Genomic DNA, 25915 nt, shown 5'->3' on the forward strand with positions numbered 1-25915 from the left:
ACACACTGCAGTTACTCACCTGAGTTGCTGCTTCAGGACCTTCCAAATCCATGAACTATACACCAAGAAGGACAAATGCAGCCTATGCATGGGAACAACATCATTTGTAGGTTCCCCTCTGCATCACACACCATCCTGAATTGGAAATGTAACATCACTCCTTTATTATGACTTGGTCCAAAAAACATCCAACCCAAAAGCATCATGGGAGCACCTGTACCAGATGGTCTGCAGTGGTTCAAGAAGGCAGCTCACCATCACCTTCTCGAGTGCAATTAGGTATGGGCCTTGCCAGTTATGATCAGATTTTGAAAAACGAATGAATTTTTTAAAAAATCTAACGTTGTTTCAAATATTTATCTCCCTGGTAGCCAGAAGTAAATTTCCACACATCATTCACCATTTCTTGTGATTTTATTTAATCCCCAAATCATATCTAAGTGCAGCTAAATTCCAATTTGTCATCTACATCTTAAGTTGTAGCGTGGGGATCGATTTTATTTTTGTTGTAATAATCGTTATGATTTGTCATCTGGGCTCAGTGATTGAAATCTAAACAGAAGCAGTAAAAATGAGAATTTTATCCAAAAATTCAAAAAGATATGAACAATGTGGTGTTTATGGGCCAAAATTTGGCAGCTGCAATATATCGTAGATAAATGAACAGCAGATGAGTTTGGCAAAATTGATAGGAATATGGAAACATTATACAAAAATAGTATAGCAAGTGGGAGATAGTCAACCACTGCAGAAAGAATAAACAAAATATTGGTTTACGTTGAATCAACACACCAGATATCAAAAGTTATTGCAAAATTGGTAAGGAGCAGTTGCGTGTAATTGGACTAAATTTCAAGATTGTTAGGATTTAGAACAGTATTTTACCCCACTTGAAGTTTTTGGGTCCCAAAGTAATTCAGTCAACGTGGAGGTAATGTCATAAATGTGTTATAGTGTCTGTCAAACATATTTGCAATGCTTTTTCTATCTTCGTGCACCAAAATTGAGAACAGTTGATTTCTGTTTGCATTGAGTGATTGTATCCCAAAGATTATGTAGCTGCAATATAAATTGGAAACAAATTGATTTTTTTTTGCCATACACAGAATTATTCAACCAAGTGGTGTATAACCGGAAATAAACTTGCAACCCAATTGCGAAAAATAAATTTCAAGGTTTTCAAAACAAAATGATTAAATTCCGTCATTTTAAAGGATATACATTTTGCAATTATATCTTGCAGAAAGTGAAATAATGAGTGGAAAGGCTAGGTGCACCAGTGTTTTCTCCCATCTCAAATATATTACAACTTCCTGATCCATTGTACATCATTCTGTACAGTGGATGTTTCAGTGCTGCTGACTTAGAGAAATTTGATTTTTAAACCCCCTCTCAAGTTCTGATCTTTGATCAACTTCTCACAAAAAAAATTTGAAGATTGCACTCAATTAGTTTACCTGGTATTGAATGGCATTTGCATTTTGTTCCTCAGTTTTACAAACTTATTGTGATGGGTCTTGAATTCAGCAAGCAATATTGCCTGCCTTTATAATCCAAACTTATCCTAAAACTTTGGAGGTTTTCTTTATAAAAGCCTCGCATACCATCAGAGGGTGACTGTGCTGTCTTGCATGTGATCCATCTCCACACTTAGAACTTGAAAATTTTTATTTATAGTTACTTTATTATGCGGAGGGGGGGGTGGGGTTGTAACTTCCTTGTTGCTTCTGCCTGTCATTGGTAAAAATCTGGCCAGATCCTCTGTTCAAATCTCAACATTTTACCTGCTGATTTTTCTTAAATAGTAATTTGAAGGCATCCTGAGAATTTCAGTTGAGATGAGTTGTAGGAAGACCACAGCCTCTTTTGCAGTCCTCACCTCTTTCAAAGCTGAATGATACAAATACTGGCTAGTGGTGTGAGTTGTGAAGAGGATTCAACAAAGCCATGGGAATATGGATGGACAAAGTGAATGGCCAAGGATATGCCAAATGGAATATAACATGGAAAAATGTGAGGACACCCACTTTGTTTGAAGATGTAGAAATTCAGAGCATTTTTTAAAATGGTGAGAGATTTAAAGTGTTGGTGGTCAAAGGTATGTGCGTGCATATGAACAATTAGAAAGGAACTGTAGGTTAACCTTCATTGCAAAAAGAATTGAGTGCAAGAGTAAAGATGTTTTAATAAAATGAATGTTAGGTTCTGATGAGATATACCTGCAATATTGTAGTCTCTCAAACTATGGAAGGATATATTTGAAAGAAATGGAGTTGAACAAAGGTTCTCCAGATTGGAATAATGGGATTGTTCTTTAAAGAGAGAAAGCGGAGTGAGCCAAAACTATCTAAAGTTGGGAAAAGTAAGAAGTATTTCATTGAAACACAGTTCTTAAAAATATTTGAGCGTAGATGTGGGGTTGATGTTTCCACTGGCTAGGGTGTTTAGAACCATGGTCATAGTCTTAAATTAGAAGTTGACCATTCAAGACCGAGATAGAAAGAAATTTCCTCACTCAGCAGGGAGTTAATGCATGGAATTTTATATCCAAGAGACCTGTAGAAGTTCAGTTGCTGATTATTTACAATGTGGATATATTTTTGAATGTGAAGGAAATCAAAGAATACAGAGCTGATGCAGGAAAATGGTGTTGAGGTTTAATGCTCTTGCATTGTCTTATTGAATGGCAGAGCAGGCAAGAGGAGCTGAATGTCCTTTTTGCTTCTATTTCTTATGTTCATAAACATGCATGCTGTCTCAGATGGATGTGAATATATATACTGTCAGTATCTCGCTCTCTCTCTCTCTCTCCCTCTCCCTCTCCCTCTCTCTCTCTCACACACACACACACACTCTCTCTCTCTCACTCACTCTCTCTCACACACTCTCACTCTCTCTCACACACACACTCTCACTCTCTCACACACACACTCTCACTCTCTCTCACACACACACACTCACTCTCACACACACACACTCTCACTCTCTCACACACACACACACACTCTCACTCTCTCACACACACACACTCTCACTCTCTCACACACACACACACTCACTCTCTCACACACACACACACTCTCACTCTCTCACACACACACACTCTCACTCTCTCACACACACTCTCACTCTCTCACACACACTCTCACTCTCCCTCACACACACACTCTCTCACACACACACACTCACTCTCTCTCACACACACACACTCTCACTCTCTCTCACACACACTCTCACTCTCTCTCACACACACTCTCACTCTCTCTCACACACACACACTCTCACTCTCTCTCACACACACACACTCTCACTCTCTCTCTCACACACACACTCTCACTCTCTCACACACACACACTCTCACTCTCACACACACTCTCACTCTCACACACACTCTCACTCTCCCTCACACTCACTCTCCCTCACACACACACTCTCTCACACACACACTCTCACTCTCTCACACACACACACTCACTCTCTCTCACACACACTCTCTCACTCTCTCACACACACACTCTCACTCTCTCACACACACTCTCACTCTCTCACACACACTCTCACTCTCACACACACACTCACTCTCTCACACACACACTCACTCTCTCACACACACTCTCACTCTCTCTCACACACACTCTCACTCTCCCTCACACACACACTCTCTCTCACACACTCTCACTCTCTCTCACACACACTCACTCTCTCTCACACACACTCTCTCACTCTCTCACACACTCTCTCACTCTCTCACTCACACACACACTCTCACTCTCTCACACACACACACTCTCACTCTCTCACACACACACACTCTCACTCTCTCACACACACACTCACTCTCACACACACACACTCTCACTCTCTCTCACACACACTCTCACTCTCTCTCACACACACACTCTCACTCTCTCTCACACACACACTCTCACTCTCTCTCACACACACACCTCTCACTCTCACACACACACACACTCTCTCTCTCTCTCTCTCTCACACACACACACACACACACACACACACACACACACACACACACACACACACACACACACACACCATTCTTAATCCAAAAACATTGTTTTCACATCTGCAGAATATAAGGTTGACTTTGCTTTCTCTCTCCACAGCTGCTGCCTAATATGTAGAGTACTTTAAGTGCTGTAATGTTTTTTTGGCCATCTCAATGGTGGTAGGGTGGTTTGGGAAATGAAAGGCTAAATGAGAATGGGAGAGGAAGAAAGCCATGAACAAGAAATGTTTCATGGAGGAAAAATGAATATTTATTACAGCTTAATATTTCCTTTTCAGTTACTCTTTTTCAAATTATGTACAGTATATCTCAAGTCCTTTATTGCATTACAAACCAAATTATGCCAAAGCTAAAATATTGTTTGTTCCCCATTTAGAAATTTAAGTAGTTTGATTAGTTTGTATAATTCAACAGATCTAGGTGTGTGAACCATAAACTTAACAAAATTTATATTTGCTAAAGAGATGAATTTCTAGGTTTCATGCAAAAATTACAACCGATTTTGGGGATTTCTGTGCCAGATTCTGTGATGGAGCCCTAACCTTAAATCATGTTATTAATGAATTTTAGAATGTAATCATGTGTCCTTTTGGCCTTAGAGAAAAATATTGTTCGCGTGTTTGGTATTTTAGATGGGATCACAGAATTGACAAGGGACTGATCAAAAATGAGTCGACTGAAGTTTGGGTCTGCACTGTAGTCACCATAGGTTGAATAGTTTCCCACCTTCTGAAAATTAGCTCCACTCTCATAAGATGTCTTTTGGAGGTGAGGTGGAGTGTTACAGTGAGAAAAACTGAGAAGAGTATTGAGGCAATGATACAGGCCAATGAATCAAACAAGCCAATAGAGCTGAGGGTAGGCTTTATGGTCTTGGCCATTCACTTATTTCCCAGCAAGTCCAGGTTTTCTATGCAGAGTCAAATGCAGAAGTTGCTCATTGATAGCTAGTGCTGTATCCACCTCTGTGCTGTGTGTCTAGTTTAGCAGCAGAGCTTTGTAATCGTGCTGATTATGAAGACCACAAATAGAATCATTGTCCAAACCAGCAAAGAATCTGGAAGCCCATTGAGTTAAATGTGGGTTCTGGTGCTGCAGCAAAGATGAAGAGCAACTAATTTCTTTTTATATTATTGTAATTTGTTTCATTTACTTAAGTGAAGTGCTTGTTTGTTTTTTCCCCTCCTCCGTTCTGCCTCCATCTCCTCCAGATGGTTTGGCTGCAATTAACACGTCTTCATCTTCCTCCTACAGCTGACACCAATCAATGTCATCAATTTTATTCTTTTCCCCACCCTATCATAGATGTGCCTTTGGTACTCTCCAGCCCTCTCCCTTCTCTGCAATTTAAAACATGCTTGTTTTCTGACATTTTGTTGTTCTGATGAAGCATCATTGACCTGAAGCATGAACTAGATCAAGTAAGCATAAAAATTGCTTCAAAATATCACTTTATATTGAATGTGTTTGTACAATATTATTGAAGAAAAGATAACTTTTTTTGTTGATTTTGTGGTCCTTATTTACTTGAGTGAAGAATTGTTTTCCAGATATTTGAATTGTAGTACTATCCCAGAACTAGACAGTTACCAAAAACGTACCAGTGGATCACAGAGCACCTCGTGGAATTGATTGTCAGTGCTGCCCTTTGTTAGTGAAACAATAATCAAGTTGTCAATTCCCTTAGAATTAGACAATGGAGTCATGAGTTATGCTGAATTTTGTAGCCTCTGCTGTGATCTTGCGTCACTTTGGAGGTGAATGTTTTTCTCCTTTGAAATGGACTTCTATAGCCAGTGATTTGAAGCCACCTTCATGTTGCCTATTAACCATCACCATTAAGTCATAGCCCTTGACATCTCGGAATCCCGCTGAAAAATCTTTTGGAAGAACTGATACTGCTACTGGTTTTCCTGACTTCATTCTCACAATTTTTTTTATTTTTTCTGACAAATCCTTAACTTTGTTAAAATATTATTGTGTAAAACAGTATACTTGTTGCATTTGATGAAATCGGGTCTCTGTTCCAGAAAGAATCTGAAAGCTGGTTACATTTCAGGAGCAAGATTTCACCTGCTTTTCATTGCATAAACCAGGATTGAACTTGGGTATTTGTGAAAGAGGAAGGAATGAATGTTTTTGCCAAAAAGATTGTTCAAAGAGGTATAGGAAGAGAATATTGCAAAGCATAAGTACCAGGATGGGCATGTAGGATACATTCTGAGTAGTTATAAAAGTTGAAAATAATTTCAATTTATACAACACCTTTGACAGTGGAACGTCATGAAGCATTTCAGTCAATTCATTACCTCTGGAATATTGTTAGTTTTGTTATTTGGGGAATGCAGCTGTCACAAGCTCCCCAAAACAGCAGAGCTTAATGACTAAACTGTTAATTAAATGGTTTTGATAATGTTGGTGAAGGAGAAGATATCAGCCAGGGCACAAGGGATGGCTTCCCTACTCTGCTGTAATCAGTTCCATGGAATCTTTTTACCTCCTTTTGAGAGGCCAGGAGGAGCCTTGGTTGCTTAACCTGAAAAATAATTCCTCTGGCAGTGCATCACTCTCAAAATAACACAGTGGGGTAAGCTGGATTTGGTGCTCAAGCATCAGGAGTGGGAGCTGAAATCAGAACCCTCTGCTAATGGTGTGTGATCACTGAGACATAGTTGACATAGAGTGTTGAAGAAATGAAGGAACATCTAAAAGCACATTAATGCTATTGCAATGTGGCAGCACTGTCAGAGTCCAGCTGTTAAATGCCTGCTTATGGTCAGGTCATGTTTATCACATGCTTTGCATTTTTCAGCTCCTTTCAAAGCTAAGATGCTAATGTGACAGTTTAAAATTGGGTTATTTTGATTAGTGTCAATGTAGAGATGGTATTTATTGCAGATTAAAGTACAACACAGTTAATGCAGCCAACTTAGTACCAACGTTGCTCAAGTGGGTATGTCACAGTGCTGCAGAGATGGATTCTTGGAATTAATATCATATTGTTTATAATGCTACATGCCAATTGTCTGTTAACTTTTTATAGATGCATTAAACAATTGGCACAGTGGACACATAGTAAAGATCAAACATAATTCTTTAGCAGCTAACTGTGGTCCCTGCGATGAAGTTGTGTTGAGTTATTTTAACCCCTCCCCACTATGACATGACTTAATTTTCAATGTGGCCATTGGTGGTCATCATTCTTTTTGATCTCTTCTACCACCTTTAGCTTTATAGTGCCAGGCAGTGGGACAAAAAACATCTTAATTGCCAGCTTCCTTTTGAAGAGTTATTAGATCATGTCCTCCTTTCTTGGCATTCAACTTACCTACCTCCTCAAAAAAAAAAGATCGGTTTATGTTGAGAATGCTTCTGCATGTGTGTGACTCTTGTAGTTTAATGTTATTGTGATAATTAGACTCTGTATTAAAGATATCCTAATCCTTGGACTTAATTATATATTTGAGTAATGCTAGAAAATTAGGTATATTGAATATAAATAAAGTGAAATTCTCATACTTAATGAAATTCTCTCATGCAGGGACTCAAGCGTGAGCTACTGGATAAGGAAGACGCAATCTTAACTGCACTGGATTCTGCACGATTATTCCTTGCAGATCAGCCCATAGAGGGGCCTGAGGAACCACGGCGTCATTTGCATGTTAAAACTGGTCAGTGAATTAAAAGTTCTCATCAAGAGTTAACCATTTTGCTTAAACTCCCTTGGCCCTTCATCCTGTCATGGTGATGAAAAGTAAATTAATGGCAAGTTGTAGAGTAAAGAGTTCTGCAGGAGCTCTGATCCACCAAGCAATTTTGTTAAAATAGTGGTGAACAAACAGCTTAAAGATGATGTTGCATTGCGTTAGTATTGCCACAGTCTTCCGAATGTGATTGTTTACAAGTGAGCCCAGTTACTTGAAATTTTCTAGTGAGAGGATCTTGAAATGTTCTGGTAAGAGGATGTTGAAATGTGACATTGACATAATGGATTGAATAGCCTTGTTCTGTAAATTTCTATGATTCTGATTTGCATTTAACCCTCATACATAGCTCTGACTTCTGAAATGTGCTGGTCTCAACTTCATACCTTTTGAGTCTACAAAGAATGTATTCATTTATGTGATCAAACATATTTTGGAAGCATATTTATGTGCCTTCTTTGCAGGGAATAGTTTTATAAGTGCCATCAAATATTCTTAAGCCCTCTCAAAGTTCCCACAATTCAAATCTGGGAGAAGAGGGAATTACAACTGAATCTAATTGGGTTCTCATTTGACAGCTTATATAGCACAATCCATCGCAACAGTCCCAATTGTATAGTTTACCTTCTCTAAACTGGAGTGCCATGTCATTGCCCTGGGTAAAATCAGTCAAACTAATTCAAAACTGTTTCTAAACCAATCCTTTCACTGAACATTTTCTTCTCTTTTTGGGTTTGGTAACCCATTTAAAATTTATATTAATGCACATATTTTACTTATCCTTCATTATAAGATAAGATATCTGTCAGTTTTGGTCAGTTTGTAAAATCTTTAAATTCTTGTTATAGAAATCAAGTCAAAACCACATCTGGACGTGGGATATATCCAAGATAAAACTAATATTCTGCTTTACTTTGTGGGCTTAATTTCTAATTAAGTCCTAACCCTTCAATTTGCATTGGAATGTTAGAAGGATAATCTCCATTTGAGGTTATCTTCTCAATATAGAGTGAACACTCCATTGTTTGACATGTCAACTTTCAAATGGGATGTTAAGGTCCTCTTGATTCAAGTAGATATTGAAGATCCTATGATACTATTTAAAGGAGAGAAAAGGGGTTCTTCTGATATCCTATCCAAAATTATTCCTCACCTACTTTCACTAAAACCAGTTTAATTGGTGATCATTCTCCTTGTTCTTTGTGACAACTTGTGTGTAAATTGGCTGTTGTATTTGTAACAGTAACTGCACTTTCAAAATATAATTGATTAAATGTAAAGCATTTGGGACATCTTGACACAAAAAAGTGCTTTATGATTGCTGGTTTCTCATCATCTCTAGCAGCCTGACATTTCTCAAGTGGAACTGTTCCATAAGAAATGATACATGATACATTTATTACAAGCTGTGCAGCAGATGGGCAGTCATGGTTCTTAAACTAATTGATGACTCTGTTTTCACAATTAGTTTCAATGTCAGAGACCAAGACCTGGTTTGCTTTGCATGTGTCATCTCTATATTCACTTACTAATCTTCCCTTACAGGATGAGTTTACTGATCCAGGACTGATCTGCAGTATGTTTGTGAATTGTTAAATAGAACATCCAGTTTTACTATTTTGCTGAGATTTTAAATGTAATTAATGTAGCTTTATCTGTTAAGTGGCTACTTGAGTCTTTAGTGCTAAGGCAGTTAATTTCTGTGATGGGGAATGGATTAAAAGAAAATTCCTCAAGGTAGTTTCCATGCAAAGAAATGTGTGCTTTTTGGAAGCTGTTTGCATGTTCAAAGTGGGAAATGGAGCCCAGAAGCAAGACCAATCATTGATATTAATTGATTTCCAAAATGTTACTAGTTCAGGGGGGGAAAAGGTCAAAGGGGAAAAGACTAGGGAATGTAAAAGACAGAATGAGAAGAGGTGTGATGAAATGAGTCAAAGTGTATAAACTTACCTATTTATTCAAGAAATATTGATCCATTTCCTTAACTACTACTCTATTCACTACCAGTTTCAGTCATGATCTTCTACCACAATTAAAACACAGTCATCAATTAGTTTAAGAACCATGACTGCCCATCAATTAGTTTAAGAACCATGACTACCACAATTAAACACAATAGCTGGGAGCCTGTACTTTATATATAGACTTTTCACATCCTCAAGTCATTGCAAAGTGTATGCCAGTTGAATGCTTCTGAAGTCTGTATGTTACCTGGCAGCGGGTTAGCACATGGTAATTGAAAATGATCAGTTATTCTGCTCAATATAGACAGAGAAATGTTGGACAGAGGGTAGGGGGATTTTTTGCTCCTCTTCATTCAATGTCTTGATATCTTCTCTATCCATCAAAGTCAGCAGGAGGAGGCCTGTTTAACATCATGTATTAAAGATGGACTCCTGCCATTGGCTTGCCATCTATCACTGCTCAAAAATTTTAAGATAAAATTAGGTACATTAGTTTTTAAATGCAAGTTAAACAATCAAGGCCATTGATGTTTCCATGGAAAAATGCATGCAATTGCAAAGTTATGTTGGAATGTCACAAACACTGAAAATAAAATGCAGTTGGACTCATTCATTTGTCAGTGCCCTTGAAAATCTATTACGTTACAAAGCATCAATGTATATATCAAATCATTTTTTAGCTCTGATACAAACCTATCAAACCCAAATGTTGCACAAATCCAAAGATATTTAATGTGAAGTACTTCTGAACTTGAATCAGATATTTTATGTATTTCCTGATAATTTCTGTAAATGGCCTTAAGTACTCATAGAACATAGAACACTACAGCACAATACAGGCCCTTTGGCCCACAATGTTGTGCTGACCTTTAAACCTCACCTAAGACTATCTAACCCCTTCCTCCCACATATCCCTCTCTTTTAAATTCCTCCATATGCTTATCTAGTAATCTCTTGAATTTGACCAATGTAGCTGCCTCCACCACCGCCCCAGGCAGCGCATTCCATGCCCCAACCACTCTCTGGGTAAAAAAACCTTCCTCTGATATCTCCCTTGAACTTCCCACCCATTACCTTAAAGCCATGCCCTCTTGTATTGAGCATTGGTGCCTTGGGAAAGAGGCGCTGGCTGTCTACTCTATCTATTCCTCTTAATATTTACTATATCTTTATCATGTCTCCTCTCATCCTCCTCTCCAAAGAGTAAAAACCCTAGCTCCCTTAGTCTCTCCTCATAATGCATACTCTCTAAACCAGGCAGCATCCTGGTAAATCTCCTCTGCACCCTTTGCAACGCTTCCACATCCTTCCTATAATGAGGTGACCAGAACTGGACACAGTACTCCAAGTGTGGTCTAACCAGAGTTTTATAGAGCTTCATCATTACCTCGCAGCTCTTAAACTCGATACCTCGACTTATGAAAGCTAACATCCCATAAGCTTTCTTAACTACCCTATCCACCTATGAGGCAACTTTCAGGGATCTGTGGATATGGACCCCCAGATCCCTCTGCTCCTCCACACTCCCCAGAATCCGGCCATTAACTTTGTACTCTGCCTTGGAATTTGCCCTTCCAAAGTGTACCACCTGTAATAATTGTCTGAATTTGCCAATTCAGGGCACCTTTTTGACAGGAAGTATGTCACAAATTTCTGTATTGTTCATGAACATAAGACTACGCACGAATGTTTTGAGCTTTCATTTGATTAAAATCATATTTAGATTGTTTCAGCTTGAAATGAAAGTCTCTGCATCCCCATGATCCCACATTGAGTCACACATGTTCCCACTGCAGAAACACTTCATCTCTCATCATGTCATAGGGTCAAACAGCATAGAAACAGACTCTTTGGCCCACCTCGTCCATGCCGACCTTTTTACCCATCTACACTAACTACATTTGTCTTTATTAGAAGTGTACCCTCCTATGCCTTGCCTATTTAAGTATCTGTCTAAATGCCTTTTAAAGTTAGCAGTTATATCTGATTCCACCACCATCTCTGGCAGCATGTTCCAGACATCATCCACTCCCTATGTAAAACAAAAACTTATCCCTCAGATCCTGTTTAAAACTCCTTAAACCTATAGAGTCATGGAGCTAGCTCGAACAAGTTGTTTAACTGAGCTAGTCCCAATTGTCTGCATTTGGCCCATACCCTCTAAACCTTTCCTAGCTCAATGTCTCTTAAGCTTTGTAATTGTATCCGTGTCTACCACTTCCTCTGGCAATTCATTCCATGTACAAGCCATCCACGATGTGGAAAAAGTTGCTCCTCAGGTCCCCTTTAAATCTTTCCCCTCTCACCTTAAACCTATGCCCTCTAGTTTTAGAGTTACCTACCCTGGGAAAAAGACTAACAGTTCACCTATCAATGCCACTCATGATTTTATACATCTCTATATGGTCCACCCCTCAGCCTCCTACGTTGGGGGGTGGAAAAGCCACAGCCGAGCCAGTCTCTTCTTATAGCTCAAGCCCTCCTGTCCTAGTAACATCCTTGCAAATATTTTCTGCACCCTTTCCATCTCAATGACATCCTTCCTATAGGTAGGTGCTCAGAACTTCACACAATACTCCAAGTTCAGCCTCACCATTATCTTGTACAGCTGTAGCATGACGTTCAAACCCCTGTGCTCAATGCCCTGACTGATGGTAAGCATGCCAAACACCTTCTTCACCGTCCTGTCCACCTGTGTCGCCACTTTCGATGAACATTCTCTAGGGCCCTGCCATTGACAGTACACATCCTACCCTGGTTTAACTTCCAGAAATGCATCACCTCACACTCGTCAGAGTTAAATTCCAACTGCCGTTCCTTGGCCCACTTTACCAGTTGATCTAGATCCTGTTGTAATTTTATATAACCTTCCTCATTGTCCGGTATACCACCAGCTTTGGTGTAATTTTGCAGACCTACTGACCATGCCAACTCCATTCTCATCCAAATTGTTAATATAGATACTTTTAAAAGATTCCATCTTTTTTTCCAATTGATCATCTACTTTTTTTGGCTATATTTACTTTGAAGTGCCATAATTTATTATTGATCTACAAGAGCTGTTTCTTTAAAACAAATTGGAAGAATTCATTATGAATATGTGTGAATGCAATTGCCACTAACTTTATAACCTCTTGTATATGATCCTGCTAAGCAGCTCTATTACTTGTGCTTTGTGCAATAAAATGTCAGCAGCATGATTTTTTTTGAAATATTGATGGTACTATTTGCTCCTCTTATTGGTATTTGAATAATTATTGAACCTTCAAGTGTTGACATGCCAAATATAATTGGGTAAACAATGAGGCCAATTGGTCTCTAGGAAGACTATGTCTGTGCAAGCAATACTCATTATTTGACAGTGAGGGATTGTCTTTGTGTTTCAGCTGAATAGATGATATAAAACAGAGGTTTTGTGACTTGTTTGGAACTCTCCCCTTGGCTTAATTGGATCTGTAGCCTCATCAAAGTCTCCCCTGCAGTGATGATAAGATTTAATATCCTCATCTACTCTGAACTTATAACTACTGAAGGATGAAAGTTGGTGTGTGATGTATGTTTTTACTGTGGTTATTGTGCAGAGAAGTTATGAAGAGTTTTTAAAAATATTTATTGTATTGTACTGTTTTATTCACTCTAATCCCTTTTTAATTTGGAAATCACAATTGGGTATTCTATGACTTTTGGCGTCCCTTGCAACAGACTGCCTCACCAAAGGACTAATAAACTAAAGGTCCACCTCTGCTACTTGCTATTCATGAGGCTGTGTGTGTGACAAGGCCAGTGGCCAATCCTCATTCCTAGAAGGTGCCAAAAGACCTTTGAAGGAATGAAGTTTAAAAAGGGGGTAATGGGTTAAAAGAATCTGTGCAGTGGAAAGTTGACCAGCAATTGCATCTGTACAATTCTAGAGCCTACCCCTGAAGAGAAAGCTCAGAGGATTGCTAAAGCGGTGCGTAAACAGTCAACAGAAGTGAAGGAAAATTGGGAGCAGTTGAATGTTCATGCAAACAGCTGGCAGAAGCAGGTAGAAAAGGCCCTAGAAAAGCTACAAGAACTGCAAACAGCTATGGATGACTTTGAGGCCCATGTGGTAACAGCAGAAAGTGTCCGCAATGACTGGCAACCTGTTGGAGACCTACTTATCGATTCTTTACAAGATCACATTGACAAAACCACAGTAAGTACATTCAGATCATTCTGCATTTATGAGCTTCTCCAAACAGAACTCTCCTAATGGACAGGAAGCAATAAGAACACTGAAATATTGTTATTATTTGTATGGCTGTTGACATTTGATAAAATGGAGCTACTTAATTGACCATTACATCTGATTATCACACTGCATTAATTAGTGTCACAGCAGAACTCAGTGACATGGGTGATTTATGGATTGGCTCCATTATTGCTAAGATTAATACTTTGTAAATAGAATTCGGAATTGGGTTGGAACTTGTACAGTTGTATTTCTAATGTATATTCTTGCATGTAGGCTACACTGCAGTTTGACTTCTTAAAACATTAACCAGCTCAACCACGCAAGTTGAGTCTAGTTTTAATTTCATGCATTGTTTCTGTTGAATCAGTTGATCCCTGTTGGCACGAGATTAGAATTCCAATATTTTTTGCAGTCCTCATTCAATTAAGGAGGAGATTACACCCCAGTATATAAGTATCTTCAGGAGTGCACAGGAGAATTAGGTGTGAGGGAAGAAGACAGGAAGTGGAGATTGGGTAACAAATTAACTGTGGTCTTTTTGGCTGGTAGAAAAGGCATACCCCACTGTTCCTCTTATGGAAAGTATGGAGAATTGAGGAAAAAGCAAAACTAAAATATTTAAGTTCATACATTCAACAATCTCATGAAATTAGAATCTCGGCCTAAAAAACCTTGGGCAAAACTGATTTGTTTGAAGCTTTTGAACAATCTTCTTATCCTTGATAACCTGCTTTCCTTGGTCTTGCAATCATTATTAGTGAAGAATCAGATAGCACAAAGTGTCTATTTGGCACAATGTGCTCTTCCCATGAGTTATCCAGTTAGTCCCGTTCCCGCACTGTTTTCTCCGCAATTTATGATGTATTACTGATGGGAAATAGAAATTAGGATAATTTCATCCCTTTTGTCAAAATGCCTAGTGTTTTCTACCATGTATTCCAAGAATTATCAAAACATCTGAAGGTGCTGTTTAGAATAGTTGCTGTATTGTATCACTTTGGATTATGACTTGAGATTGGAGGTTGCTAAAAAAAAAATCAATAATAAAACTTATTTTTATACAAAACCTAAATGAAGAGCTAAGGTACGATAGATGCCAATGTGAAGGTTGAGGATTTGGACTTCGAGGGAGGGATGCATCTGTCTTCCCTCAAACAGGAGATTCATTGACTGGGAGGAAGAGTTCAAGATGGAAGAGATTTTACAGAGTTAAATGTTGTCACCTTATATTGTCACTTTCTGTTGTGGCTACAATTTTAATTTCTATTGGCACTCAAGGTTAGAAATGCTCAACTGGAAATACTGATATTATAGATTTCAACAAAGGTTTTGGTAAAGTCATTTAGGAATGGATACCTCATTCTATAAACATAAGGATCCAAATCTGTCAAACAAGCAAATCGAGAAGGAAATTGAGGTGCGAGTAGGCTGGGCAATGTTCTTGGTTGTTTTGCCAAATTTGTTACTTGTCCTAAGTAAAACTGTCAGAATTCAACAAAATATTTAGATAAAAAGGTCGATTATGACAGTAGTACATCAAAATGCTCTTCATCAAAGTGAGTCCCTTTGCATTAGTTTTCTTATCCGTGGAATCTGATATCTAACGTAACATAATATGATTTTGTAGTTGCTTTTGTATCTCAGAGTAAATATTTTGTTTCTGGTACACCAATGTAAAGGATACCACATTGTGAACACTAGATGCAGTTCATTCGATTGGCAGTATTCGTTTATTATTGTCACTTGTACAGAGTTGCAGTGAAAAACTTGTCTTGCATACTGATCGTACAGGTCAATTCATTACAAAGTGCAGTTACATTGAGGTAGTACAGAGTGCATTGATATAGTACAGGTAAAGTGTCACAGCTACAGAGGAAGTGCAGTGCAATACGGTGCAAGGTCATAACAAGATAGATCGTGAGTTCAGAGTCCATCTCATCGTATGAGGGAACCATTTCAATAGTCTTATCACAGTGGGATAGAAGCTGTCCTTAAGCCTGATGGTACGTGCTCTCAGGCTGCTGTATCTTCTATCTGATGGAAGATGAGAGAAGAGAGAATGACCTGGGTGGGCGGGGTATTTGATTATGATGGCTGCTTCGCCAAGGCAGCGAGAGGTAAAGATAGAGTCCAAGGAGGGGAGGCTGGTTTCCGTGATGCGCTGGACTGTCTTCACGACACTCTGCAGTTTCTTGTGGTCCTGCGCAGAGCAGTTGCCGTATCAAGCTGTGATGCATCCAGATAGGATGCTTTCCATGGTGAGTGTCAAAGGGGACATACCATTTTTTTTTTAGCCTCCTGAGGAAGTAGAGGCACTGGTGAGCTTTCTTGGCCATGGTATCTACGTGATTTGACCAGGACAGGCTATTGGTGATGTTCACGCCCAGGAACTTGAGTCTCTCAACCCTCACGACCTCAGCACTGTTGACGTAGACAGGTGCGTGTACACTGCCCCCTTTCCTGAAGTTAATGACCTGCTCTTTTGTTTTGTTGACATTGAGGGAAAGGCTGTTGTCATGACACCATTCCACTAAGCTCCCTATCTCCTTCCTGTACTCCGACTCGTCGCTGTTTGAGATACGACCTACAACGGTGGTATCATCTGCAAACTTGTAGATGGAGTTCGAGCAGAATCTGGCCACACAGTCATGAGTATATTGGGAGTAGAGTAGAAGGCTGAGGATGCAGCCTTCTGGGGCACCAGTGTTGAGATTAATCGTGTTGGAAAAATTGCTGCCTATCCTCACTGGTTGTGGTCTGTTGGCCAGAAAGTCAAGGATCCAGTTACAGGGGGAGGTGTTGAGGAAGGGCAGGTGAATCACTGCTTCACCTGAAAGATCTCTTTGGATCTTTGGATGGTAGGAAAGGAAGAGCTGAAAGGATAGCTGTTGCATTTCCTGCAATTGCATGGGAAAGTGCTATGAGAAGGGGAGTGGTTGGGAGAATGGGATTAGGGGGTGTGAAGGGAAGGGTCACTTGGGAATACTGAAAGTGGGGGTGGGTGAAGGGAGCAGAAATTGCAGACTAATTTTGACTGCATTCGTTGTTCACATTGTTGTTTCCTTTACATTGGAAAAAGCCAAATGCGAGTTGGGTAGTGCACCTTCATTTAGTCAACAGGGTTTGACAGAGAGCTCCTTGTTGCTTTGCCACTTAAATCCTCCATCCAGCTCTTACTCTTGCATGCAAGACTTTATATTTTGCTATGCTAAATTTCATTGTAGTGTCTCTCCCTAACTGTACAACTCTGTTTAATCCCTTTATTAACGTTTCTGTGCCTCTGCATCTTCCACTTTCTGTAAGTGGCTTGTTTAACCAAGCTACAGTTTTCTTATCTGTCATTTATGGAAATTAGAAGCAGAGAAGGTACAAGTATGAGCTCCCGTGGATCCTGCTTGGCCCATGTCTGCCAGCCACCTCGAGTATTCTTAATCAGTATTATAATAAGCTTATCCTTAATAAAACCAAAAGAAATGTAACTATCTCCATGTTCTTCTTTTATATACACAAAAGGACAAGCTGGTTATCTGGTTTAAGGAAAAGAGGACACAGATAAATTGTTTTCCATCTCTTCCTCTTGCACCTTTTTGTGACATAGCTTAAATATTATGTGGAACATCAGAAAAAGAGTCAGGAATCGCCATTGGGTCCTTTTGAGACTGCTCCAGGATTGTTCAAAATCATAGCTATCTTCTATCATTGGGCCAATTTCACACCTTTGTTTCCCTTAATATTTGAAGTATCTATCTATTTCTGTTTTGAATGAACTCTGTGACTGACCCTCCACTGCCCTCTGGGGTAGGGAATTCTAAAGCTACATGATCATCTACGTGAAGAAATTTCTCCTCATCTCTCCCCAAAATGGTATATCCTTTACTGATGCCTGACTTTAACATTTCAATTCCTTTCAACCAGATGGCAACCTTCGATTTGGTTGAGCACTTGATCCTTTGCCACCAACTCTTCACAGTTATCCAGATGTGTCCACACTTCCTTGGTACCATTCTTATTGGTTTAATTCTAGCAGAGAATCAGGTACACTGGTCTCAGTTAACACTTATGCACTATCTTTGATCTATTGCTCATCTACCTTTATAGCATCATCCAAAATATATATGTTTCTATAAGTATACTGATGATATCCACTCAACCTCACTAGCTCATTTCTCAAACTTTTCGCTGTCCCTGAGTTGCCAAATTATTTGTTGGATATTCACTGCACAATGAATAGAAAGTTATCTCAATTAAACATTGGAGATAGCAAAGCTGTCATTTTCAGTCCACGTCACAAGCTTCGTTCCCCAGTCACCATCCTTGACAACCCCCTGAGACTAAATTAGTGTTTGTACTACTAAGGTGCCATATTTAATGCTGAGCTGAGCTCTCAGGCCATGAGCCAACCTTTCAATAAGATCTTTGTCACATTGTCTAACTCCACCCCAATCTCAACTCGCCTGATTCTGAAAACCTCATTCACATCCACAGTCTCTTGTGTCTCTAATCCACATTGGTCCTTGTGCTTTCCTGTGTGGCATCTACATTCTACCCTGAATAATTTTAAGGTAATCCAAAGCTATGCCACTTTTTCCTTTACTCTCAATGTCCCGCTTGCTGACTTAAATTGACAACTATTTCAGCAGCACCTTGATTTAAATAAAATTTCCTCCTTGTTTTTAAACCCCTTGTGGGCTCACCTCTCCTATTATAATTTCTTGAGCATCCCTGATTTTATTCCTTGTACTAATAGTGTCTTCAGTTACACAGTTGTTATATCTGGAATTCTGCATAAACCTCTCCAGCTCTTTACCTCTTTTTTTTTCCATTTAAAATGTTCATTCTAATGTACCTCTTTGACAGAACTTCTAATTAACTGGTAAAATATCATTGGATGCCTTGTTTTTATTCGTAGGCTTCTGATCAGTGGTTTGGAACATTTTCGATATTAAAGGTGGAATGCAACTCCAAATTTTTACTACTTCAAACTTTGAATTATAGAGGAGTTTCGGAAACAAAAGTCTTTATGTAATTGTTTAGAATGTAGAATTCTTATGCTGTAAGTTGTTTAAGGTATGTCTGTTAACTAGAATAGATTATGAAAATAGCGATAAAGGATGTTGAGAAAGAAGAAAATGTTGGGATTAGATGTGGCAGTCTTTGAATTTCAGAAATGTTGCAGCTGTTGGGAAAAGCAGGTCTTTACATCAAACCAAGGTCAACTTGATTTGAACACTTCACTCAGACCACATCACCAGTGATTCAGGTCTGACTAATCACCATACTTGCAGAAAGCTATGCAGCTCTTTGCTGCTGTAAATTTGAAATTAAAGCAGAGAATCCTTGAAACAGTCAGCAAATTCAAGTGTCATGACTGAAAATAGGAGAAAACCAAGTGCAAAAGTATACCTTAAATAGTATAGGATATTTCCATTATACTAATCAATATAACCATCTTCACCTCTCAGTTACATTGACTGGATGCTAATTGTTTACTTAAGCTGAGGACTGTTATACAAGTTAACAGCACTTGAGGCCATTTGATCCATGTCTGTTTTGAAGAAATGCAAAACTCATTCCACTGCCTCAATTGTTTCACAGTCCTAAACCTTTCTCAGCTTTAAGACAACAAAATAAAGCTCGACTCTCTGTAACAAATGCTTCTAACTCTGTGACCAAAAGAGCTGGGGCTACTCTCTTCTCAAAATCTATTGAATATTTCAAGACAAATGCTGTCCATACAAGCTAATAAGTTTCGTGAAGGCTGCAGGAATCAATGAAGGCTTTCTGTAGTGTTCTCACAATATCAAGAGATGGATTTGTTTCAAAAGAATTTTTCAGTTATTTGTGTTGGTTCCACAGTGTGCTGTTTCACTGCTATCAGAATTGTAGGCACATAAATAAATGTTTATCATTCCCAACGATTGTCTGCAACTCTGTCTAAAGTTAAAGCACAATTTATTTGCAAACCAGTATAGCATTATTACATATCAGCAGCCTTTGGTTTGAATATATCTTGAGATCTGAGTTTGCTTGGCAGTTGATTGAATATTGCTTTGACAGTCAGTTGTATTCTCGTAGCCTCTTGAACGTAGCAGAATATCCCAAAGTCCTTCAGAGGATGTTATCAAGCAAAATTGACAGTGAGTTGCATAACCATGTGATCAATAGGTTGTCCAAAGAGTTAGATTTTAATGCCTGCCTTAAAGGAGAAAAAAGCTGGAAGGGCAGTTAGATATTGGGAGAGATATTTTGGCCCTTGGTAGCTGAAGCATGGCAATAAGAGATGGAGCAATTGAGCTTGAGTTGATCATGGGAGCAGAATTGGAAGAGAACAGAGATAAAGAGCAGGTGATATTTTTAGTGGTGTTGATTTGTGAATAAATATTCAGGACACTAGAGATAACTTGCCCATTCTTCAAAATAGTGTGGTGGGATTGTTTGCTCCCACCTGACAGAATATTCAGGGCCCTTGATTAACAGTTGATCGGACAGATGTGATTTCTGATGGTGCAGTGTTGATTCATTATAGCTTTGAAATCTCAGCTGAGAATTTTGGGCTGAAGACTGTGAACTGGAATTTGGACTTGCGATCTTCTGACTCAGAGAAAAAGTGCAATCTTAATGAACCACAATTGATGCACTGAGGTGAATTCCTTCATTTAATAAGGTGATGCAGGTTTTCTAGAACTTCAGAGCTTTATTATCAAATGTTAGCCATTTTTTAGGCAAATATGACATTCCATTATAAAAGGTAATTAATAATCTTAACTAACTTTTTTTTAAGTCACTTGGGCACTGCATTTTGAGCAATTTACTTGTGTTCTTTCAAGAAAGAAAAATCAGTTTTGCTGTTTTCCCAGCTGCTACAAAGGGTCATGTATAGATGAAATGTCATTGTGTGAATTGAACTGCAATATTTTTGCAAATTAAAATTTGATATTACAATTTAAAAAAAAATTCTATGTATGTTGTTTTATTTAGGCAGGCTTTCTTCACTTTTTAACTACCGTTTTTCAGGGCCAGGAACCAGTCTTTGATATGTCAATCAAATCCTTACATATATTTTGTCTTTACAGTGAGATTTAATCAGCACTCTGAAGAGGCTTTGTCTTTAAATGGAAAACTTACATCCCTCAATAATGTACTGGAAAATGCATTGATGTTTTGTCTTCTTGTAATTCTGTTATTCATGATAGCTTTTCTCAATGGTTACATTATATAGCTGTGTAATGTTCAGAAAATGCCTTTGTAAAAGACTTTCACACTTCAGAGAAATTACTTTAAAGGCTAGCATAGTCAAGTATCATTCAAAATACTGATAGCCCAAGGTGTTTTCAAATTATTTGTTTCACTAGAGAGAAATGTCAAAACAGATCTATGCCAGGAATGGCATTGCAGAAGCAGCTCTTTAATATTCTGCACAGACCTAAAATATCTGTATGGTTGCTCAGGTGTAGAGTGGAGAATTTTATTGCACTCTTTTGTCTAGTACTGCCCTTCTATCCATCAGAGTTAAGGACCACTTGCACTGAATTTCATGGGTTAGACTGCATCTCCCTGGACCTGGCCCTTCAGACCCAGGAGTTGGGCAGCGAGGTCTCTGGTGACTTGGCGTCGGGTAATGACTTGATGCATTACCCCACGGTGTCCTGACAGGTTTACTGAAGCCAAGACAAGAAATGGAGCCCGCCCTTATGTGAACTTTGTAACAGTTTTTAAATTTGGACACATTCAAAACTATTAAAACTGATGTGTATAAAGTTGATTAAGATGGTTAGAAATCATTAAAAACATTGAATTAAAGTTAAATTAATTATCAAAATAATAATGAAAAAAACAGAAAATGCTGGAAATACTCGCAGGTCAGTGGCCCAAATGGTCCTTGCAGATGGATGACTGCACTTCAAAGACAGACACATTACTCCTCAATTGACAGAAAATTCCAATGAGTGATTGTATTTCACACGTGCATTCAAGAAGCTTCAATTAAGCGAATGTCTGTAACATTGAGCATTATTTAGACATTGCAGTATGTGACTGGATTTCAAAAATATGGAAATGGATTTGGGGATGAGAGCAAAAAGTTAAATTGGCTTGTGCTATATGTTGAGAAGAAAGCATGAGTGCATAAAATCTGATTTAGTTTTGCTTTCATCAGTCCATCTTATTTGAAGGCTTCTGTTACATAGTAATATTATAAACTGCAACAACTGGATGGGGTATGGTATACTCTCTTATGTAACCAGTCCTCAGCATTTGCTGCGGGTTGCTTACACATACCCAAGTGTAGCAATAGATAAGTACGTCATCTGTTTTACTGTGACAAGTTCTGCCGATGCATCAGCACCTGCTTCAATTAGCTGAACTGTTCCACTGATGCCTGTCTTTTCTTCACGTTCACCCATGTGCATACTAGCTTCTCTCAATCCCCTCTTCGAATTGTGTGCAGATGGTCTCAGTCGTTTGTCTTGTTGCCTGGATTAATCTCAAAAAAAATTTGCCATTTATTATACTCCTGACGAAGGTCATTGATATCCCTCGCCTGACTTCTGTTAATTGTTCATGGCATGGCATTTAGAACTTGTGCAGCCTTAAAAGTAACTTGCTTGGCTCAGAGGAGGCCTTTGTCAGACACCTGTTAAGTCTTGCAAGAAATGGTTCTCAAATTTAGTCACATAGCTACCTAGATATGAGATGCCAGCAATAGCTTTATACTTTATTCTGTTTTGTCCAGCTCATTCATCCCATGAATTATTTAGAAATTAAGATTTTCAGTGGCTCGCTGTTCAGATTGTACTTAACGGCAGTCTTCTATTCAAATACCATTTACACACGGACCTATCTGATCTATGCCCTGAGTCCAGTGCACTATATTATTAAGTGCACTATGCTGTGATCTGATTTGCCTTTTCATTAATACAATATAAATAATCCACAGCCCACCAGCATTTTATTGAATGTTTATGTTTTAATGGATTGAATTTGTGATGGATTTGCGCAAAGGTCGATTGTGTCTTTATAAAGGACCCAAGAATTCTGAATCCAGGAGCTTGTCTTTGGCACTTATTGTATGACTGGCTACATTTATTAAATTATCAAATAAGCTGCAGAATTGAGTCCTGGATTCTCTGGGCAATTGGACATTTGGAGTAGTTATGTACACAGCAATGTCAACAGCTTATGATGCAGCACACAACTCTGTTTGTACTGTATTACCTGTTACTTTCCCTCTCCTGTTGAAAAGCCTTTGGGAAATATTGTTTTGCCATTTCTAACTTCTTTCAAGACTAAACTTTCTATCTAACTTCACTCATATTGTTATGATATCTCATGCATCACAATACGTTCATACCCAAAAATATGATCTGGGAGAACTCAGAAGATCCCAGTCATAAGTATTATTTTCAAGAGACCTTTAAAAGAGAGGACAATTCCTTGCTCCTTTAAAGCCAGTGTCAGTATCTGGCTTGCAAAATAGGTCTGCTGGTTGCAATTTTTTAAGTAATTGAGCTAAAGTGACTTGAGGCTCTACTTTTTGTTCAGTGACCAAAAGTTGACATTTGAGAAACCTACATGATCTTCCATATAGAGTCATAGAATAATACAGCATGGAAACTGGCCCTTCAGCCCAACCTGTCCATGCCAACCACAGCATCCTCCTTGCTAGTCCCAGTTGCCCACATTCGTCTCATAACCCTCCAAGGCCCTCCCTCCATGAACCTATCCAAATGCCTCTTAAATGTTGCAATTGTAGCCGCCTCGACCACATCCTCTGGCAGCTCATTCCAGGTACTCACTGCCCTCTGTGTAAAGAAGTTACTTCTCAGGTCTTTTTTAAATCTCTCCCCTCTTGTCTTGTATCTGTGCCCTCTGGTTTTGGAAGAACTAAAACCATTTTCTCTATCATTATTTCTTCTTCCTCAGGCGATAATCATGATTTAGTCATTTGCTTTTCAGGGTGTGATTCATGACTTGTTGGCTTGCAGTAGGTAGCAAAACAACTTCCCACAGAACTCTCTGGATGGGCAGTCCCTGGGATGAAGCTCCTTAATCCAAATCTCAATGAGCCGTTTATACCCGAGATGTAAAGGGCATAGATACCAAGGCACATTTCTCAGATTGAAATCATTAATGTGTAGATCACTCAACCAAGTTGAAATCAGGTCTCAGGTTGTTAGAAAAGCTCTAAATCTTGGAATCTTGAAACACCTGCATGAGCCCCTAACTGGAGCCCAACTTTGAAAATATTTATCTAAGTAATTAAACCCAGTGCCCACTGGTATGGGTTGCAGAGAGGCAGGCCTCTAATGCTGAAATTTCACACCACTTTTCGTGGTGATTCAATTGTGTCATTGTTGTGGCACAAAATATGGTGACAGTGCACTTGTGCTTTATGGTAAATTGTGATGCTCAATAATCTACTCCTTTAGATTTCTAACTAATCAGAACTTGAACCCACATGTTAGGAGTAAATCATCCCTTCCTCTCACCCACAGAGGGAAGGTAGACTGAGGTGTCTGTACAATCACACACCTAATATCGGAAGAATCAAGTTAATCCACAGCCTTAGAGTTGTCACCAGGACCAACCTACCACCCTGATGCTCTTTTGAGCAGATAAAACTGTGGATGCTGAGGAATGATAATTGTTCCACCAATTTCCAGTTTATGCTGCAAGCCATTTCCCTGTCAGGTAGTCAGAACAAGGCAGGGAAAATGTCCAGAAGTTTACAAAAAAAAATCTGATGACCTGTGAAATGGTTAATCCTTCGCCAACTGAACCAGATCAATTTTGGCTGAGTGCAGTTTGCTTCCAGGGAAGAGAATGTGCACTCTCAGTTGCATGTAAGCCCAAAAAATGGATTTTGAATTTCCAGAAGCTTGAATTTAACAACTTTTAAATGTGGTAATGGGTTTCTTGTGCATATTGAGAGAAAGTGAACAGAGGCTCAAATTCGAAATTGCACAACTTAGAGCTCTGTTGCATCTAGTTCCATTTTGCTTCCCAGTTAGCATATTGATTTAATTCAAGGATCTGTGTAATTATAATTAGAAATTAAAATGTGTAATGAAACAAAAGATATGTAAAAATATCTTGGGGTTGACACTTCCTCAATATTACATCAGCTTTGTAATGCTCCAAATGACTCAAATAACTTGATTTTAGTATTTCATTCTGAGATGCAGATTGCAAACAATTATCTTTTTAAACTCTTTAAGAGAATTCTCAGACTTTTTTTTCTTGTGTAATCTCCATTAGGCTTTTAAAGAAGAAATTGTTCCTTTGAAGCAAGAAGTCAAAATGGTTAATGACCTGGCTGGTCAGTTATCTCCACTTGATGTCACTTTATCTCCAAAGATTTCTCACCAGCTTGATGACCTAAATATGCGGTGGAAACTGATACAGGTAAGAGCGAAAAAGGTGATTTGCAGATTTAATCTGCATGCTTGTACGTACAAGGAAGTGAAAGATGTACTGCTCCACAATTCATAGTAAATCATTTGTTTCCAAACCTGGGAATAAATTAAAGAGTTGTTTTATAGAACAAGTTATTTTATTTAGTGCCTCAGCATAATGAGGGATTCAGTTTTTTTATACTGTATCGTCCTTTACCCGAAATAAAGTTAATGTCCTCTGCTGATTTGTAGTTTTGGATCTCAGAGTTAAAGGCAGTTACAGAGCCATAGCTCGATTACTGTCAGAAATGACTATACAAACCATATTGCTGAAAGGTACATTCAGTGGATCAACTTAAATAGGTTTAGCATTGACCTGGAATTTTAATGGCTCGATTTCTTTGCACATCCATCAGAAAGGATTTGGAGGTAGGCTGCTGGGATCACTTCAGTGTTGAAGAGTTATCTCTGATAATTTAAATCCTTGGCAGAGGCATGCTGCAAAGAATTACCAAAAATATCTAATTGATTTATAGAAAGAAAAAGAATTCCAATTATCCAATGGGTTTCTTTTATTTTGATGAATCAAATTTAATTTTAAC

General features: G+C 38.7%; 1 protein-coding gene across 1 annotated transcript in view; it reads left to right on the top strand.

Moving 5' to 3' along the window:
• The window catches only part of LOC127567749 (dystrophin-like), a 358665-nt gene that overhangs the window by 255264 nt on the left and 77486 nt on the right, over nt 1-25915 (top strand). Inside the window, 3 exon segments of the mRNA XM_052010734.1 lie at nt 7572-7701; nt 13613-13881; nt 25177-25323. Of these exon segments, the coding sequence (XP_051866694.1) occupies nt 7572-7701; nt 13613-13881; nt 25177-25323 (546 nt within the window).

The sequence above is a fragment of the Pristis pectinata genome, chromosome 3 (assembly GCF_009764475.1).
Source record: "Pristis pectinata isolate sPriPec2 chromosome 3, sPriPec2.1.pri, whole genome shotgun sequence".
Classification (NCBI taxonomy): domain Eukaryota; kingdom Metazoa; phylum Chordata; class Chondrichthyes; order Rhinopristiformes; family Pristidae; genus Pristis; species Pristis pectinata.